General features: G+C 48.6%; 2 protein-coding genes across 2 annotated transcripts in view; both read left to right on the plus strand.

Annotated features, from left to right (window-relative positions):
• The window catches only part of ZNF532 (zinc finger protein 532), a 108138-nt gene extending 102280 nt beyond the window's left edge, over positions 1–5858 (plus strand). Inside the window, 2 exon segments of the mRNA XM_019463895.2 lie at positions 2224–2371; positions 3768–5858. Coding sequence (XP_019319440.2) covers positions 2224–2371; positions 3768–4262 — 643 coding nt within the window. The 3' untranslated portion in view covers positions 4263–5858.
• Positions 5859–15567: 9709 nt separating this feature from the next.
• Positions 15568–18505, plus strand: part of LOC109275662 (O-acyltransferase like protein-like) — a 66044-nt gene continuing 63106 nt past the window's right edge. Inside the window, exon 1 of the mRNA XM_019463890.2 lies at positions 15568–15724. Coding sequence (XP_019319435.2) covers positions 15568–15724 — 157 coding nt within the window. The remainder of the gene's footprint in view (positions 15725–18505) is intronic.

An 18505-nucleotide genomic window follows, 5' to 3' on the forward strand; every position in this document is an offset into this window, starting at 1 on the left:
CTTTTTAGTGCTGTTCCATTGTTGGGACATAACAGTTTCTTGACTGGGCCATAACACTTAACAATAGTAAAATAAACAGGAGTTTCTGGCATACCCTGTGTACGTGCCTGGGTCCTTACCTGTTGTCCAGAGGGACAGATTTTATATACCTGAGCGTTTTGGAAAAGTGGTTGCTTTGCAGGTGCACAGGTGAATGAGATGCTTTTTGGTCTCTATAAGCGCAGGGATTTGCCAGCTTCGATTGGCAGGTTGATTGTCCAGTTGACTGGTTCAGAGCAGACCCTGATGGGGCCTGGTCGGGGACTCTGTCCTAGGCCGGACTGTTTTCCCTAATGCAGGGGCAGCCTTTTCCCAGCGCACACATTTGGCTCAGAGGTCAAATTCAAGGAATGGAGTAGGCCAACACATCGAGTGGGTGGTGATGCCACTCTGGACAGTCCTGAGCTACCTCTTTGGATATGAAAATCGGAACTTGTTATATCGTTAGTGAAAAAGCTTTATCACCCACTTAATCAGAACATGCCTCAAGTGAGTTGGTAACAGGCTTACTTACTTTAAGGCACTTCTCGTAACAGGGAGAGAACTAACAGACACAGAAGCCATGTAGCCAGCACGTAGCGTGTGACATGATCAAAGCAGGGCACAGAGGACCGTGTGTCTCAGGACACGCGTGATGGTTGGCTGTCTGTTCCTCAAGGCTTCACTATTCTTGATTAGTTAGGGAAAGTTGCTCGGGTAGGAAAACCGGGATGTAGACAACTCCTGCAGTGAAATTAAAGCCGGGAGTGATTTCGGTGAGGTGAGAACATTCTGTGAATCAGGCCTGCATGTTTGAGACTGCGCCGGAAGGATGGGAGAACTTAGAAGGAGGCCCTGGCTGAGAAGAAGGTAGGAAGGGAGTCTGGCGTGGCTTAGTCCTTCCTCCTTGGACGGGTTTTGTGTATTTCTCCCCGGAGACACCGTAAGGCAGTAAGATGCTCGGATCGTCTGGCCGATTTCCTTTGTGGTGCGGGGTTGGCACGGGCTCCCAGGGCTGCCCCTGCCGGGGTGGGGGGGTGGGGGTCTCTAACACGAAATCATCAGGGTGTGGGGCCAATCATTACAACATCTCCAGAAGGCTTTTTGAAGGCAGTAAATTTGATTCTGCATAAGACCATGAGGTATTTTCACCCTTCTTCACTGCAGTGGATTCTTGATGTCTGCCTTATGGCACCTGTAGTCACCACGGTCATTCACTTCTCTTTCTTTTTTTTCCCTAAACCTGTTTTTGGTCCATTGCATTAAGAAAATGGCGAATTCATATCTTCTAAAGAAAAACTATTCATAATCGACAGGTTTGCCCCCCCCCCCCCCCACAGAGATGAAATGAAAACTTAAAAGATTGACCTATATTGGCTATCTGTTGAGTTTTCTACATTTCAGTCAACTGAATGAACACATGAATTTCAGTGCTGTGATACCGAGTTTGTGCCCTGGTGAGGAATTTAACAGGGCCACACACCCTGTCTTCTCTTTGTTATGGCGGAGCGGACAGGAATAATTAACATCCACATGAAGGAATCCGGGAGGGACTTTTTCCATATTAAAGTATCTCTTATGCCGTAAATTTCGAGGGAACACGGAGTCATTGTAAAGAAAACTTCTGAAATTCGATACCCTCAATTTAAAAATGAAAGTCACCTAGAATTCTAAATGAAGTAATACTTTAACCAGATCTAGAGAATAAGTAAACACCCCAGCCAAACTGAATTAGGCTGATCCTACCGAGACGCCAAAACCGACAGAAAGCTTTCTACAGAAACCGCAAAAATTTTTCTCACACACTGGAAACTGCAGTTCATGGCAGAACTGCTGTTTCATTTTGGGCCATCGGTATCCGCAAAGATCTTTTTTTGTTGGTTTGTTTCCGTTCATTTCTTTCCTTTTGAGAGAAAGAGCGGGGGAGGGGCGGGGGGGGGTGGAGAGAGGGTCCCAAGCAGGCTCTGCGCTGGCCGTCAACACCGAGCCCCGCGTGGGGCTCAAAGTCACGAACCCAGGTGAGATCGTGACCTGACCCGAAGTGGGACGCTTCACCGACCGAGGTACCCAGGCGCCCCTCACACAGATCATCTTGACCCCGCTGAGCGTAGTGTTGGCTGGCGAAGGTCCCTTCGGTAGAGAGGGTGTTCTTCAGCGTGGGGTACCTTTCGGCAGGCGGGTTACCTCCTTGTCTTTGCCCCACAGGCACTGCCCAGACTCTAGACGCACCTTTACGAAACGGTTGATGCTAGAGAAGCATATCCAGCTCATGCACGGAATCAAGGATCCCGACTTGAAAGAGATGACAGAAGCCACCAACGAGGAGGAAACAGAAATAAAAGAAGATGCCAAGGTCAAACATGGCAAACGTTCTCTTTAGAGTGGAATTGTGTTGACTTGCTTTTTCCATTCACTCTCTTTGTTTAAGTTTCGCCGCAGTTACAAAGCTTATAAAACAATAGGTCAGCTCCCCGTACACCCATTCTTCTCTTTCGTCCTGCCCCTAAAAGGTATTAAGTTTCTTCTACATCTTTCCAGAAGCAGCTTGAGGGATCTACTTGTGTACAGAAATGATAAAATTTTCTGTGGACGCTCATCAGTTGGCTCTCAGCCAGAAGGTAGAAAGCTAGATGGCTTTTCTGGTTGGCAGTACGTCGGTTGTGAAAGGTACCAAGTAAAAATGAAGGGGTTCTCCTTAATTTTGCTTCACGATGGCAGAAGATAAAACGATACATCTCTGCCTTATTTCTTAGGTCAGCGGCTAGCGAACTTGAATCAGCGGTATGAGCGTTAACGTGTGTGTTAGGCGTGTGTGTGGCAAGCGCGATCGGAGAGGCAGCAAGCAGTTCGGCAGACATTTAGGAGATCGCTCTGCTGGCTTTGGCACTGGGCTGTGTCTGGAATGTGCCTGGGTAGCAGCCCGAGTGTGCGCGATGGGGGAGCTGATCACTGAGTAAAGCCTAATCAGAATACGAGTCAGACTAGTGTCTCGTTAGTCTGTAATCTTTTCCCTTCCAGGGGTGGGGGTGGGGGTGGGGATGGAATTAAAGGATCTACGTGCAGGGGCAGCTCCAGGTCAAGGCCATGTATGAGTGGTGCCCTGTCAACAGGACAGAGAAGAGGTGGGCCGCAGAGCGGGCAGGAGGGGGTGCCCGTCTGGCTTGGACTTTTGGCCAGCTGCAAACGAGGGGATTTAACGTGGCTCAGATTTAGGCAGATGGGAGCGGGAGGGGAAGAGCACGGCCTGCGGGTCAGCCGTGTGACGAAGGTGAGTGTGCGGGAAAGCTCGGCTCCCAGACCAGCTGGGCTCCTAGCAGCTCTCCATCCCAGCCTCAGGAGAGGCAAAGTCCTGACCTTTTCTCTGCCCCGCCCCCTGCCCCCTGTCCACACCACCTGGCCACGGCTGCAGCCCCCTGGCCTCCCTTCTGTCCCCCAGGCTGCCTCCCGCCTCGGCTCCCCCACCCGCCTGGACGCCTGTCCTCACCGCAGCGGGCCGCTGTGCAAACGTCGCCCACACCGAGGCCACCTCTGACCGTGCCTTGCAACCTCACAACCCCGCCCCCTCTGCTTCCCACCCCCATCCCATGCCCCGCTTTGCTTTCCTGGGGCCGCTGCGGGAGCCCCCGAATCCCGAAGCTCAACACCGCTTGTCCCAGCAGCTCTGGGGGCCTGGGAGAACTGGTGGCTTGTCACCCGCGGGGCAGAGCGATTTTCACGCATGTCGTCCACGTTGTTCTCTTCCCTCCAAGGTTCCCAGTCCCAAGCGCAAGTTGGAAGAACCCGTGCTGGAGTTCAGACCGCCCAGAGGGGCGATCACCCAGCCGCTGAAGAAGCTGAAGATCAACGTGTTCAAGGTTCACAAGTGTGCCGTGTGCGGCTTCACCACCGAAAACCTGCTGCAGTTCCACGAACACATCCCTCAGCACAAGTCAGACGGCTCCTCCTACCAGTGCCGCGAGTGCGGCCTCTGCTACACGTCGCACGTGTCGCTGTCCAGGCACCTGTTCATCGTGCACAAGCTGAAGGAGCCGCAGCCGGTGTCCAAGCAGAACGGGGCCGGGGAGGAGAACCAGCAGGAGAACAAGCCCAGCCGCGAGGACGAGGCGCCCGACGGCGCGCTGTCAGACCGGAAGTGCAAGGTGTGCGCAAAGACGTTCGAGACTGAAGCTGCCTTAAACGCCCACATGCGGACACACGGCATGGCCTTCATTAAATCCAAAAGAGTGAGTTCGGCCGAGAAATAGCCACAGACCTTCCCGTAAGGAGAATCCCTGTCCACATTGGAATAAAAGAGACATTTTTGTTACAAAAAGTTTGCAGTATAATAGAGTTAACAGTACTGTCTAGGCTGTTGCAATATATTCTCTTCCAGTGTACCTTCTCCACCTGGTCGTGTATATCCTCCTCGATAAGTATGAAAACAGTATTTGAGTTTCAAAGAGTTTGTATATATTTCAATGAATACCTTTTTATACTCTTTGTTACATGTTTGTATCGGTATTTAGTGAAAAAATGTTTTGAGGTTTTCTTTTCTCGGTCTTTGGTTTTTTTTGTTTGTTTGTTTGTTCCTTGGGTTTTGTTTTTTGTTTTTTGGTTTTTTTTGGGGGTTAGACTTTTTCTTTTTGTACTGTTTCTTTAAACACAGAGTTCTTAGCAACAGGGGCAGTTCCTGAATTCAAATAAACCATTTTGTATGTTACAGATTTGAATGGGTTAACTAATTGCAGGCTAAGATAATGCCTTTTTTAGTGTTTTTAATTTTTAGAATTCACTATATAAATTGTAGGTATTGTGGGTCTCAAAAACACTAGGGACTTTTAAGTGTCTTAGCACTACCCTCAACGTGCCTGCTCTAAGCCGGCGAGTGCACCTGTCCCGTGCGACCGGTCGCACTCCGGCGTCTGGCATCTTCTTCCAGGCCACGCCCGACCGTGTTTCAAGCAGCCTGCAGGTAGCTTCCTTCCCAGGGATGGATCAAAACGTAGGCCAGGCCTCTACAGTATAGCGCATGGATTATCCTCCGCTCCATTCTGGAACGGGGAAGAAGGGCGTTGCCGGGGGAAAACCAGGGGCTGGGGGTTTTTCTGGGCCGATCTGCAAGGCTGGCTGAAAGAACACAAGGAGATCAAGTCACCCAAGGGCTGGACTACTGTAACAGTGACACATATGTAGCTAGACCAGTAGATTTAGATAGTCGAGTTTTTGTCATGGAATTTATTAACTCCTACGAAGACACAACTAAAAATATCAAGTATTTCTCTGGCTCTTGACAGGAACAAAGAAAAAAACTCCCAGTTGACTTAACCCTTCTGAACCCTTTGCCGTCGAAAGAGCTGGCGTTTCCTGTTCTGGGGTGCTACTGCCAAACGTTCTGGTACTTGGAGTTGAGATGCACGACTCCACCTCCGACCTATCAATGCAGCAACCCGCGTGTCGCGATCGGCCGCTCGGTCACGCGCTGAGCCGCCCGGCCTCAGTTCGGTCATTTCAATAAGTCTCTTTAATATTAGTAGTTCCGCTTTATCAAAGCACAGCAGGGGTGGGCACTCCTCTGTCCCTTCCGTTTATAGTTCTCTGGGAGCGTTCCTATTTTTCAGTTTCCGTTTCTGTGTTTTCTTTGGCATTTTATACCTTGTATTTATCCCGGAACACGTTTTGTACTTTTTATTTTTACGAAAAAGGAATTCCGTTTTGTGTATATATAGGCACTTGCATGATACGCTGTAGTCAACGTTCGGTTCCTCGGAAGGTCTCGGCGCTGTCCGCTGTTACGCACTACATCCGTCATAACTGTATTCAACACATTTCGTATGTAAATAAACGTGGGACATTGGCCCTTGCGCTTCTGTGAGAGAGTCATTGATGGTGGGGCTCTGACATCTTCGTGAAGTTTAGGAAGCGAGTAGTCGCAGGGACAGGACTACGGGATGTTGCAGAACTCTTTCCCCCTCCGGAGAATGGCACGTGCGTTCTCGTTAGCGCTCAGCTCTTTGGTCGCTTTCGCGTTGACTGCCATCGATTTCGTGGGTATAACGCAAGGGCGTGATTAAGTATTCCCACGCTTGAAATTCAATTGCTGTTACTTGTTCTATTTATACTTGTATTGCTCTAAGGTGTATTCATAGCACTTTCATGTGTTTCTGCATTTGAACCTTGCAATAAACCTGTGCGGTGGGCCGCGCGGGTCTTAATGGTCTAGTTTTACAGTTGAGGAAGCTGAGCTCCGATTCCGTTCTTTGCCTGAGCCCTCACAGCTGGTAAGTGGCTTTGCGTATTAGAACCCAGACGCTCTTGCTCGCAATCTTAGCGCTCGCTCTCTGTGTTTATGTACATATTGACAAATATTCATTTACTGAACAATAAAAAGTATGTGCGAAACACGACACTAGAATTTTTGTTTGTGGCGCTATCTGGCTGTTATAAGAGAAACCGGAAGTCTCTCTACTCTTAAATCCCCCAGAAATGCTCGCTGATGTAAAGTTAGCATCTCTAAATGCCTAGCTGAGCATCCAAGAAGGTTTCGAAAAACGCCCTGAGATCCAAAAGGAAAAAGCAGTAGAGATCTAGGGTAGCCCAGCACACAGGGCTGTAGCCATGGGAGGGAGCCTGGTTGATGCCCCTGGAGAGCGGCCTGGTGAGCTGGAGGACAGGTCGTGAAGAAATGGCCTGGGATACAGCACACAGGTAAGGAGGTGGAACGTACGGACGAGCTTCGAAGTCCAGAAGGACAAAATAACAAGACTCCTAGGAGTTCCAGGAAGAGGGAGCAGAATTGGGAGGGGCCTCTGTGGACAATTCTTAGCCATTAACGGAAGACATGAGTACTTGGGGGTAACATGGTGTACGTGCTGAACAGAAGCCCACGGTGGGACTCGTGAGTTGCAGCCATTCTTCCTTGGCGGTAGACCTGGATAGGGCGATGGATGCGAGCATTTGGGAAACGGGGCGTATTCAGACCAAAGGCAGAAACTGGGGCATGCTCTGTGAATTCTTAGGAAGCCCGTCTCCTCTCTTGGGTGGGGAGGTGGAGCTGAGGCTTACAGGATAGGCTCAGGCCAACTTGTAAAGAGCCTTGAATTAAGGGGTTGTACTCAGATAATGGATATTTGGATAGGGGAGTGGTATAACCAGACTGGTCGGTGGCCGTGTTTAGGATGGATGGTGGAGGGGTGTTTCAACCACGATAGGTTAGATCATGCTGTGGTTACAACCCTAACTCTCAATGTCTTAAAACAGCAAGGCTTGGGGCGCCTGGGTGGCTCAGTCGGTTAAGCGTCCGACTTCGGCTCAGGTCACGATCTCACAGTTTCTGAGTTCGAGCCCCGTATCAGGCTCTGTGCTGACAGCTCGGAGCCTGGAGGCTGCTTCAAATTCTGTGTCTCCCTCTCTTGTCTGCTCCTCCCCCGCTCATGCTCTGGCTCTCTCCTTCAAAAATAAATAAAAACATTAAAGAAAATTTAAAACAGCAAGGCTGATTTCTTGGTCACCTTGGATGTTTGTTGTGGGTTGACTGGAGACATTGCTCCAAATCTTGTCCCCTTATCCCTCTGTCACAAAAGTTGCTGGTTCCTGTGGCAAAGGGAACGTGCAATGAAATGCTGTGGCCCAGAAGTGATAGATGTTATTCTTCACAGCTCATTGGCCAAAACCAGTCACGTGTTCCCACCTCCTCACAAGGAGGCTGGGAGTACCATCCTACCAAGCGCCCAGAAGAGGAGGCTGCACATATTTGGGCAGCATAAATGGCCATCAAGGACCAACGTTTAAATCGGTGTAGGCATAGTGTCAACCCAGCCATCGTCATGAGGACTCAGCCCAGGGTGGGAAGGTCGGCCTGGAAAGGAGCTGTGCTTACACGTGGCACTTCAGAAGTGGTACCAAGAGAGGATTCCGTGCCGTGGAACACAAAAGAGGGAACCAGACTTCTTTCTTTTGAGGTTTAGATTACTTAAATAGAAATACGGAAGTCAAAACGACAGCTGGTTATGGGAAAGTTTGCACTCTAGATATACACACAAGGTATGTTTTTGTTGGACGATTTTATCAGTAATTGAGTAACAGTAATGCATAAAGAAGAATGCCAACAAGGTGATGAAGACTAATAAAATGAAAGGAAGACATCTGCTCAGACTTCCTGGCGTAGACCACTTCTTCCTCCTAAACACATTCTCTGCCAATTCTTGGCTTCTGCTCCAGGAAGTATTCCAAAGAACAACTGTTCCGCCCCGAAGCTCCGGTGGGCGCTTCTCCAGGTCAGAGGGCTAGTGAGTGCTGTCCCAGGGTCTTTGACCAACAGGGAAATTTACTGTTGGAAACGTTGGCCAAGGTAAATATATTATTTCATGTTACTATATTCATCATGCTGTGAGCACTGGTCTTTTGTTTTAGAGAGAGAGAGCGGGGGTCTAGAGGGGCAGAGGGAGAGAGAGAATCCCAAGCAGGCTCCACACGCTGCGAGGAGCCCGAGGTGGAGGTCCATCCCACGACCCTGGGATCATGACCTGAACCCAAACCAAGAGTTGAATACTCAACCGACTGAGCCACCCAGGCACCTTTTTTTTTTTTTTAAGAAGCCCAAGCAGAAGGGGGGAGGGGGGCGTGTGTGGAAGAAAATACAGTTGGAGAACTTCGTAAAATAAAATATGACTTATTGGAACCATTGAACTATCCAAAGAATGGTCTGAAAATAAAGAGGGATGTGCTAACTGTGGAATGCTGCTTGTACCATTTATAAATGTTACACCAAAACACGCTCCCCTTGGGAATCAGAAGCCGTCAGGGTCCCATATTGGAGCTCTTCATTCTAAAGTGTACATTTTCTAAATAAGGAACCTGGAGTTTGTTACCTTAAAAACTTGGCTCCTAATCTGCCCGATTCATTCTTTGCTTAAATGGACCCTTGAATCTCCTTGTGTACCTCGAGTTTCTTTTGCAGTTCTGAACCTCCTATCCCTGCAGAGTTCATTGTCAACTTTTGGGATAGGACAGTGTGCACTTAGATCTTGGCAAAGAGCCTCTCTTTCTTCGCCAGGAGCTTCTGGACTAGCCAGTTGTATTTCCATTGTCACCGTCGCCCCCAAACCTCCTATTTTGAATAGTCCAGCCTTGGTCCACACGATTTGGCCAAGAGGCTGAATCTGAAACTTGGCTACTGTTAGTTTTCCCTATAAAACAGAACATTCTCTTTTCACATCTGTTTCTCCCTCCTACTGTCCTGGGAGATTTTGATGAACATTTTAGTAGACTCAGTACAGTGGATGATAAAGCTGTCCTCAGCCTATGTTTTTCTGGGGGTTTGCTCATTTCTATTCCCTATCTTTATTGGAAAGGTAGATCTGGGAGTGCCCAGCATTAGATCCTTTATGAGTTAGGCTCTTAGCAGGACACAAATAGCACAGTAAGAAAGGTTTAAGTTCAAAGAAATTAAGGAAGGGATTATCACAGAAGGTGGGGCCTGGAGGCACCCCGGGACTTAGCAATGGTGGGGAGCCCTTACCGGCCCCAGGCCTGCCGAGCAGGGCCGGGCCTAAGAGCCACGGTGAAGCGAGGAGGGTGTGGGATGGAAATTATAGGGAAGCTCGTTGCCACCCACTCAGAGATTTCCTGCCATCACCTCCCACTGGCCAAAGCCAGTCTAGAAGACAAGCCCCGGTCTTCCGGAATATCAGTGTGCTGGGCACAGAGCAGGACAGAGAAGGATGCACGATGGATCTGGGGTACGGGAACATTATAACGATCAGGCGCCTAGCACAAGCTTTCAGAAACGCACGCTTTGTACTTGTTTCATTGCCTACATGCATATTGTCCCCTTAGAGGCTGGCTGTTCGCTGCAGCAGGACACTTTGGATTCCACATTTACTTTTTCTTTCTAATTACTTCTCCAGGTTTATCCTGGAATTATACCCTTTCCTTCGTGGTTATTTTTGCCTAAGGAAACAGAATAGCGTTTCCCAGAACATATTCTTTGCTACCTTCCAAATTCAATTTACGCGGTTAGTTCTGACTCCTAAAACAGCACCGTTTATAATGTGTCACGGTATTTAAAGCAACTGATTATTCAATTTGCTTTGCTGTTTTATCACAAGCTGCTTATTCTGGAGCTCTTCTTATAGTTAGGATCGTAAATTAGACTACCATAGCAGTTCTGTTTCTAAACACAGTCCGTCGCAAGACGACGTACTCCTCTAGGGGAGCTCTATAATTCCAGTCCACTGTATCACACCTCCAACTCGGTTCCAGAAAGTGTGGGGTTAGTCCAAGAGTAACTTTCTGACCTCTAGGTCAGGTTAAGCCAAGTTTAATTCGATTGGGTGTTTCTGGATAATAAACATCAATTGTTTTCTCTTTTTTTTTTTTTTTTCCTTAAGAACAGGGCAAACACAGATCTGCTGGCTGGAGAGGGTGGCCTGATACTGACAAGTCAGGAGGAAGCGGAACCACATATGACAAAGGGAATGACCCTACCTTGGAAAGGGTAGAAGATGTGTCTCTAAGTCGGGATAATGGGCATTTATCTTGGCTTTGTCGGTTCGCCATCTGACCTCTTTCCAGGGTGGGGGAGGCTGCCGTGGCTCGGGTCTCAGCCAGAGATGGGTCTTCGCTCCTTACTCTGGAAGCCTGAAGGTCCGCCTCCCTGACCCCCAGCAGCCAAACGGCAGGCACAGAATGGCCGCTACTTGGCCAAAACGACGCTTCTGCTTTGACTATTGGGTCAAAGTCGCCAAGAAGCAGGGACACGTGCCACGTAGTCATTCTGGTGGCATGGTGACAGTGACATTCCTCGGCATCTCTTCTTAGCGGGGAGCTGGTCTGCCTTCAAGGAGCCACTGACTTATTTGGGATCCGGGCAGTGCTGTCATCACGGTGGGACATTTTCAAAGCCCGGGCTCTCGCTTCCCTCTGAATAAGACACCGTCGAAGCAACATGACAATATCAGTTGTATTAGAAGAGACTTGGCCAAGGTGAACAGAAGGGTGTGCGTGTTGATAGCCGTGAGACCCCAGCAGACCTTCCCTCCCCACATTCCTGTCACCTCACCAGCCTCGTGTCCTGCCTCATTTCCCTTGCCCCCCAGTTCCTGTGGCGCCCTGTTCGCATGCCTTTCCCAGGGCCTGCCACTGGCTGTTCCCTCTGCTTGGCATGCCCTTCCCTCGGTTATTATTTCCACGAGGGCCTTTTCCTTTCTCTCTGGTTTGTTCAAAAGTCACTTCCTCAGAGAGCCTTTCCAGGTCACCTTGCTATGACCCAACAGCGCACACCCACTGGCCTCTCTCCCCTTCTTTTTCTTTTTTAATTTATTTTTAAATTTTTTAACGTTTATTTTTTAAGGAGGGAGAGACTGCACAAGCAGGGAAGGGCAGAGAGAGAGAGGGAGACACAGAATCCAAAACGGGCTCCAGGCTCCGAGCTGTCAGCCCAGAGCCCGACGTGGGGCTCGAACCCACAGACCGCGAGATCGTGACCTGAGCCAACATCGGATACTTAACCGACTGAGCCACCCCGGGGCCCCTCTCTCTGCTTCTTCACCCAGCGGTATCTCTCCTCCCGGCACTTAGCACCCCTGACATCACATCTTACTTGTCAACTGTCTGTCGTCCTCTGGAGCTTTTGCGCGAACCCTGCCTGCTTTGTAATCTGTGGCTACGTATCCTTTCCTCAGAAGAGGCGTTTTCCATTTTGCAGCCTGAGAGCAGCAGGCACCGGTTCTGTTTTCTCCATCAGGTTGATCCTTATTCTTGTCGGCAAAGACAAATCCTCGTTTTCTCAAAGCCAGTGCCAGATGAAGGCGGCCGAATGCCCTTTCCCGGAGAGCTAGTTACTTGAACGAGATGACGGTGGCATTAATGGTGTCATCAGCTGATTGCCACGGCCGCAGGAAAGGATAAAGACCTGCTTTCAGGAAGGGAAGGCGTTCTTTCTGTTCAGGTTCCATGTTTACGCCCAACACATCGCCTTGCGTGAAACAGGTGCCTACAAGGTCATCCGAAAACAACCACATCCCCTGGAGCCTCGATCAGTCATAATTTTATTTCTCAGAGATTGGGACAGACATTAGAAGAGTCCTGAGCTATTACCCACAAGTAAGAGCCTCTTTTTCCTTTTTACATACGTGGGATTTTAAGATCTTTTTTTTTTTTTTTAATGTTTATATTTTGAGAGAGAGAACATGCAAGCAGGGCAGGAGGGGGTGCCGAGACAGAGGGGGACAGAGGATCTGAAGCAGGTTTTGCGCCAACAGCAGACAATCTGATGTGGGACTCGAACTCATGAACCGCGAGATCGTGACCTGAGCTGAAGTCAGAGGCTCAAATGACTGAGCCATCCAGGTGCCCCTTAAAGTCATTTCGGATGGTTTTTATTGTTAATGATTAAAATGTGGATGCGTGGGGGTGTCTAGGTGGCTTAATCGGTTAAGCTTCTGGCTTCGACTCAGGTCACGATCTCACAGTTTGTGGATCCAAGCCCTGCATTGGGCTCTCTGCTGTCAGCGCAGAACCCGCTTCAGGTCCTCTGTCTCCCTCTCTCTCTGCTCCTCCTCTGCTTTCTCACTCTCTCTTCCAAAAATAAACATTTAAAAAAATGTGGACGTGGGTTCTGCTCATTATATTTCCCCCAGTTGATGAAAGCTGGAGTATTTAACACACTCCGAAGAGCAGAACCGCTCCTAGTTTGAGTGACTAGACCATGGACAACAAGGTGGAAATCAATTCTGGTGTCAGAGATTTTCCTGTTTAGTCATTCTTTTTATTATTATCATTATTATTATTACATTTATTTATTTTTGAGAGACAGAGTGAGACAGAGCGTGAGCAGGGGGAGGGGCAGAGAGAGAGGGAGACACAGAATCCGAAGCAGGCTCCAGGCTCCGGGCTGTCAGCACAGAGCCCGACGCGGGGCTCGAACCCACGAACCATAAGATCATGACCCGAGCCGAAGTCGGACGCTTAACCGACTGAGCCACCCAGGCGCCCCTCTGTGTATTCATTCTTAAATTTCCAAATGACCTAAACCTCTAGTGTCATCCAGCCTCCTCCACCACCCTTATTTTGAAATGTAGGAAGATAGTTAAGTGTGGGAGATAACGTTTGGAACGGAGAGCTCTAATAACTACTAACTCACATTATTCGGGACTCAGGGCCTCCCATTTAATCCTAGAAAACAACTGCTTGAGCCATGATTTTACAACTTCACAGATGGGGAAACTGAAGCAGTTAATCCCTGACCCCTTGTTTCTGGTGCCAGATTAGGTCCCCTTTTTAAGTAGAAGTTGCTGTTCTGTGTCACTCCGGGTTGGCTGTTATCTGTCATTTATTTTGCATTGAACTTTCTACTTCAATTTAAGAACAACTTCAGACGTGCGTAGTAACAAACCAATGCCTTGACGGCAGACAATAATTTTGAAGGAAGACTCGGAAGGTTTCAAGGTCAGAGAAGACCTTCAAGGTCAGAGATGACCTTCAAGGTCATTGGTATAAGCCCCATGGGATGCTGGACCTCTTCTCTAACACCCTCATCCGGGGTTCATCCAGTACTTGACCGTTTCCAAGGTTGGAGACCATCTATACTGTAGAAAAGAGCCCCGTTCATCTTTGGAGAGGTTGGGCTACTAGAAAGTTCTTTTTTATTGTGTTAAGACTGTCCCTTGGTAATGTGATCTGTTTTTTCAAGAAACGAATTTTTAAAAAGATTTTATTTTAAAGTGTATTTATTTTGAGAGAGAAAAAGCATGCTCATGAGTCAGGGAGGGGCAGAGAGAAAGAGAGAGAGGGAGAGAGAGAATCCCAAACAGGCTCCTTGGTATCAGCACAGAGCCTGACACGGGTTCACGGGGCTTGAACCCACAAACCGTGAGATCATGACCTGGACTGAAATCAAGAGCCAGCCGCTTAACTGACTGAGCCACCCAGGAGCCCCTCTCCTAGTACTTTAAATGTATTATTTAAATCTCAAAATGCCTCCAAGAGGTCAGGACCATTATCCCAAGTTTCCAGATGAGGTAACTGGGCAGAGAGACTGCTGGGGTCACCCAGTAGGTAAGGGTCAACTTTGTTCTCGGCTAGCGTGTAAATCACCTCTCGGAAAAGCATGAAAAGGGCAGAGCGGCTGCCCTCATGGAGCTTCCAGGCTGGAGGAGAGAGAGACACGGAGGTCAGCAGTCCTCAGCGTGGGGAGGTGAGGAGAGTCTGGAGAGACCCTGATGGAACACAGAGAACAGGCACCTCCCCTCACCTGAGGGAAAGCCCAGGAGGATGGACTAGAAGAACCTACTCGGTAGGAAGGTAATGCCTAAGAGGAGCTGGGCTTGGCGTCGGGCACCGGGGACAGGGCACAGCATCGAGCGCAGGAACGTACGTAAGGACGGGCGCTCCGGTCCGAATGTTTGTGTCCACCCCCAAACCCGTATGTTGAAATCCTAAGCCCCAGAGATGATGGTGCTTGGGAGCTGGGCTTTCTGGAGGTGATTGAGGATGGAGCCTTCACGAATGGAATTTGCATCTTTATAGAAGAGATGCGAGGGCGCAGGGAGAAGGCTCTGGGGGCGACCACCCTGGAAGGGGCCTTCGCTGGAATGCGACCACGTTGGGGTCTCGATCTTGGACTTCCCAGCCTGCGGAAGGGTGAGATTTCTGTCGTTCACCCAGTCCGTGGTGTTTTGTTACAGCAGCTCCAGTGGACTCAGACGAAGGGTAGAGCTCTGAGATGCTAGAGGCTTCCGTGGGGCCACTGAGCAGGAAGTACAAGCAAGTCACAGGCACCCACAGGTGTGAAATGAGGTTTGCTTCACGTTTGAAATGCAGTTCGGGAGATTACTATCTAAAGAAAGGCTCTCCGGAAAGAGGATATTTACATCACGAGAAATCCAGGGCCATGCATTTGACGTGTTCTTCAAGTAGGTGAGTAGGGCTACCGTGGTCTCCTGTCGGCATAGCGTCCTTCCCAGGATGTGTGCTCTAAGCCCCCGCATGAGGGTGCAGGAACTTATTCGTCCCCCTGTAACGCCGTCTCTTTCCGCGGGGGAGTTCATCACTCCCCCTCCCACATCGCTTTCAAGTCCGGCAGACCCATCCCCGGACACATAGGGTGTCCAGACCATCACGAGGAAGCCCTTCCTGGCTTCTGATTGATCCGAGTGTTTTATAGGTTGGGTTCACCATCGTTCTTGGAAAAAAACCACATACTGCCACTTAACATCCTCGGTAAATTTTTTAAACCCAGAGAAACACACAAGACCATCTAGCCAGGGAATATCTAGCATATCCGTGATAGCTGGCAATGTTAATCTGCGTAGCTAAAGGAAGCCAGGTGCTCAGCGGCCCCCATATCCACAGTGCGAGTTTAGTGAACAATAACAAGTTGTGTATAAATCGGTTTCCATGGTTTGCTCATCTCCGCTGCTTTGCAGGTGGCTGAGGACACACAACTTGTCTCTGCGTGTTAAGGACGGAGCAATGTCACATTTCCCCCCCCAACATATTATAGACGAGTGTTTCATAAATATAAGCCTCCTTGTCTAAGAGGGGAGTTTTATCCTGACAGGTTAAGGGACAATGATGGTCCTGACTTTGTTCTTTTGTTTTCTGTCTTTTCAACTGCAATTACCTTTTGCGCTTCCCGCAGGAAACGTTTCTCTCAAATGCATGCAAGACACTGATGAGTTCCTTTCCGACTTGAATTCAGTGGAGCCCAAAGAATACGCTCTGAGAAGTAAGTAGGTTTTTCTGTCGTGTTGGGTAGGTGAACACACAGGGCAATCTGAGGTTTGTGCGGGGAGGAATCTAGAAAACCTCTTGATAATTAAAAACAGAACCAAATAGGGAGGACAGGACGAGCCTCAATTTACAGATCGCTCCAGGAATCAAGGAGGGAGGAGGAATTTTTATTGCACAAGGCCATAGAGGAAGTGGTATTTAATTCTAGCCAGAAAGGATCTCATGAGGACCAGCTTCTTAGTAAGATGAGAATTGTTTAGAAGTTGTAAGATGCTATGCTGTCACCATTACTGAAGTTGGTAGCGTTTTACTGTCATAGGAGATAACTTTATTTCTTTTTCTAGATGTTGAGTCTGGTTTTGATAATGAATTACTTCATTACAGTATTTAGGGAACAAGTTGGACCCATTATGTACTTGACGATAAATTTTGTGGAGTGTGTTGGTGAAGGCACTGGCCCAAGCTGGAAAAAGCTTGACTATAGCCAAGCTGCTTTGCATGTGATACGGACAGACTTCAGGCTGCCATGATTTATTGTCTGTTAGTTTCCCAAAATTACTCTCACAGTTAAGGGACCCATTACCCTCCCGCCAGAAAGGGGCAGGAAATCAGATTCTTTCTCACTGGGGTAACCTCTCCTGGAGAATGATTCATTTGTGATGCTGATGGAAACCACTAACAAGAAGAAAAGTTAAAAACTCACTCTTTCCAAAGCCAGAAAAACTACCATGGCAATTTCCATTTCCCTTTGAACGCATGACTAATTTATTTGGTATTGGAAAACAGTAGCAAATACACATCATAAAGATAAACAAAAGTTTTGATCTAATACTGGGCAATTCAAAATAGCACCCGATCGGAAGCGATTGGCATTTTACACTGGATTGTGTGTCCCGATATCTAAGGAGACGTTGGAAAAAATATCAGTCCAGCTAATTCAATGGCCATCTTCAAATCCCCTTTTGGAATTGATTATGTTTTGCTCCCACACTTGCTGAAATCGACAGGGAACATTCTGACCAACCCGGGCCAAGTCCGCCGGCCAAGAAAATCCAGAAGGCACAGACAGGGACTGGCTGAGATTACTGGTGATGAGGTGATGGCATGTGGCGTCATCATTAATCACAGCCTCGTTAACCCTTTATTTGCCTTGGAAGTCACTCTGGTCATGTACCAACAATGTTCTGTCCGTAGGGGTCTGAAAATTGAAAATCTTTTTTTTTTTTTTTAGGTAAAATAAGTTTCCCTGAGGGATGCCCGCTGGCTCGGTTAAAAGAGCATGAGACTCTTGATCTCAGGGTCGTGAGTTTGAGCCCCAAGTTGTGTGTAGAGATTACTAAGAAATAAATAAATAAGTAAATAAATAAATAAATAAACTTAAAAAAAAAAAGTCTCCCAAAGGTGAATGGCCCAAGAAAGAATCAAATGATTTATATAAATGGGATAGATAATAGATAACCACGCCTTAATTTAATAGACGGATGCTACCTGCGGTTGTTTTAACTGATTTTCGTTGTAACGCACACAGAAAACACTGGATGTCGTGGCTTTGACCTTTTGCCCGACAGTTCTGGGCACCGGTTGTGGTTCGGGCCTTCCTTCTCAGCATGGTTTTCCTGACAGTCATGTGGATGGAAAAATGATGAGTCAATACTTAGAGAGCACTTTTCCATGGAGGACGGTTCCCAGCCTGGGCGAGGGATGTCTTACTGAGTCTGGGCGGCCCCGGCCGTGAGCAGGGCGTTGCCTCTGTCTCATAAATGAGAAAACCGAGCCACAGAGACGTAACGTATCTTGCCCAAAGTGAGTGGTAGAGATAGAATTTGAGCCCGCGTTATCCGATGCCCAAGCTTGTGCTTTCAATCACTGCCTAAGATAAGCAATGAGAGAGACAAGAAAAAAAAAATAGTGAAAAAGAATGAAAGTTGTAGAATGTATGCGGTATGAAAAGGTGTCGAACATGCCGGTTAAGGTGCTGTGTTGCTCGGGGAGACAGGTGTATGTAGGGCGGTGGAAAGGGATAGGGAAGAACGATAATCTCCAAATTGAGTTGGACGTTGCCTCGGAGTGGGAGCCGGTCAGGCCGGGGATGCGACTGGGGTCCCGTCAGATTTCAAATGGGTCACGGTTCACTCTGCAAGCTGGGCAGTGGGAACACTGGTGTTTTTTATTTTCTTTATGCCCTTTGAACGTATTAAATGTCACATAGTAATGTTTTAAGTCCCCCTCCCCAACCCAAAGCATGGAGATGACAGTGGCAGGATCTCGGAAAATGGGCGGGGGTCTGAGGAGTAAAGTGGGGGAGAGAGGGTTCACGAAACTCTCGGGCAGGGATGTTGATCTTGCAGAGGGGAGCCGGAGTCGTTCCTGGTCCGAGCAGGGGAGAGGCTGACGTTAGAGCCGGATGCAGAGGGAAGGATGCATTGAAGGGTGTGGATGCACCGTCACGTCATGACCTGAGCCGAAATCAAGAGTTGGATGCTTCACAGACCCTTGGTTTCGGCTCAGGTCACGATCTCATGGTTCGTGGGGTCGCGCTTCGCATCGGGCTTGCACTGACAGCACGGAGCCTGCTTGGGATTCTCTCTCACCTCTCTCTCTGTCCCGCCCCCGCGCACGCTCTCTCCGTGTCTCTCAAAATAAATAAATAAACTTAAAAAAGAAAAAAGAGTTGCGTGCTTAACCGACGGAGCACCCAGGCCCCGCCCTCGTCTTGTTTTTAAACTCCGTAACCCACTGCCTGCGTTCATTCCCATACAGACACCGCACCCGAAGA

This window comes from Panthera pardus, unplaced genomic scaffold (genome assembly GCF_024362965.1).
Source record: "Panthera pardus isolate Hobbes unplaced genomic scaffold, ASM2436296v1 HiC_scaffold_15, whole genome shotgun sequence".
Taxonomy (NCBI): Eukaryota; Metazoa; Chordata; class Mammalia; order Carnivora; family Felidae; genus Panthera; species Panthera pardus.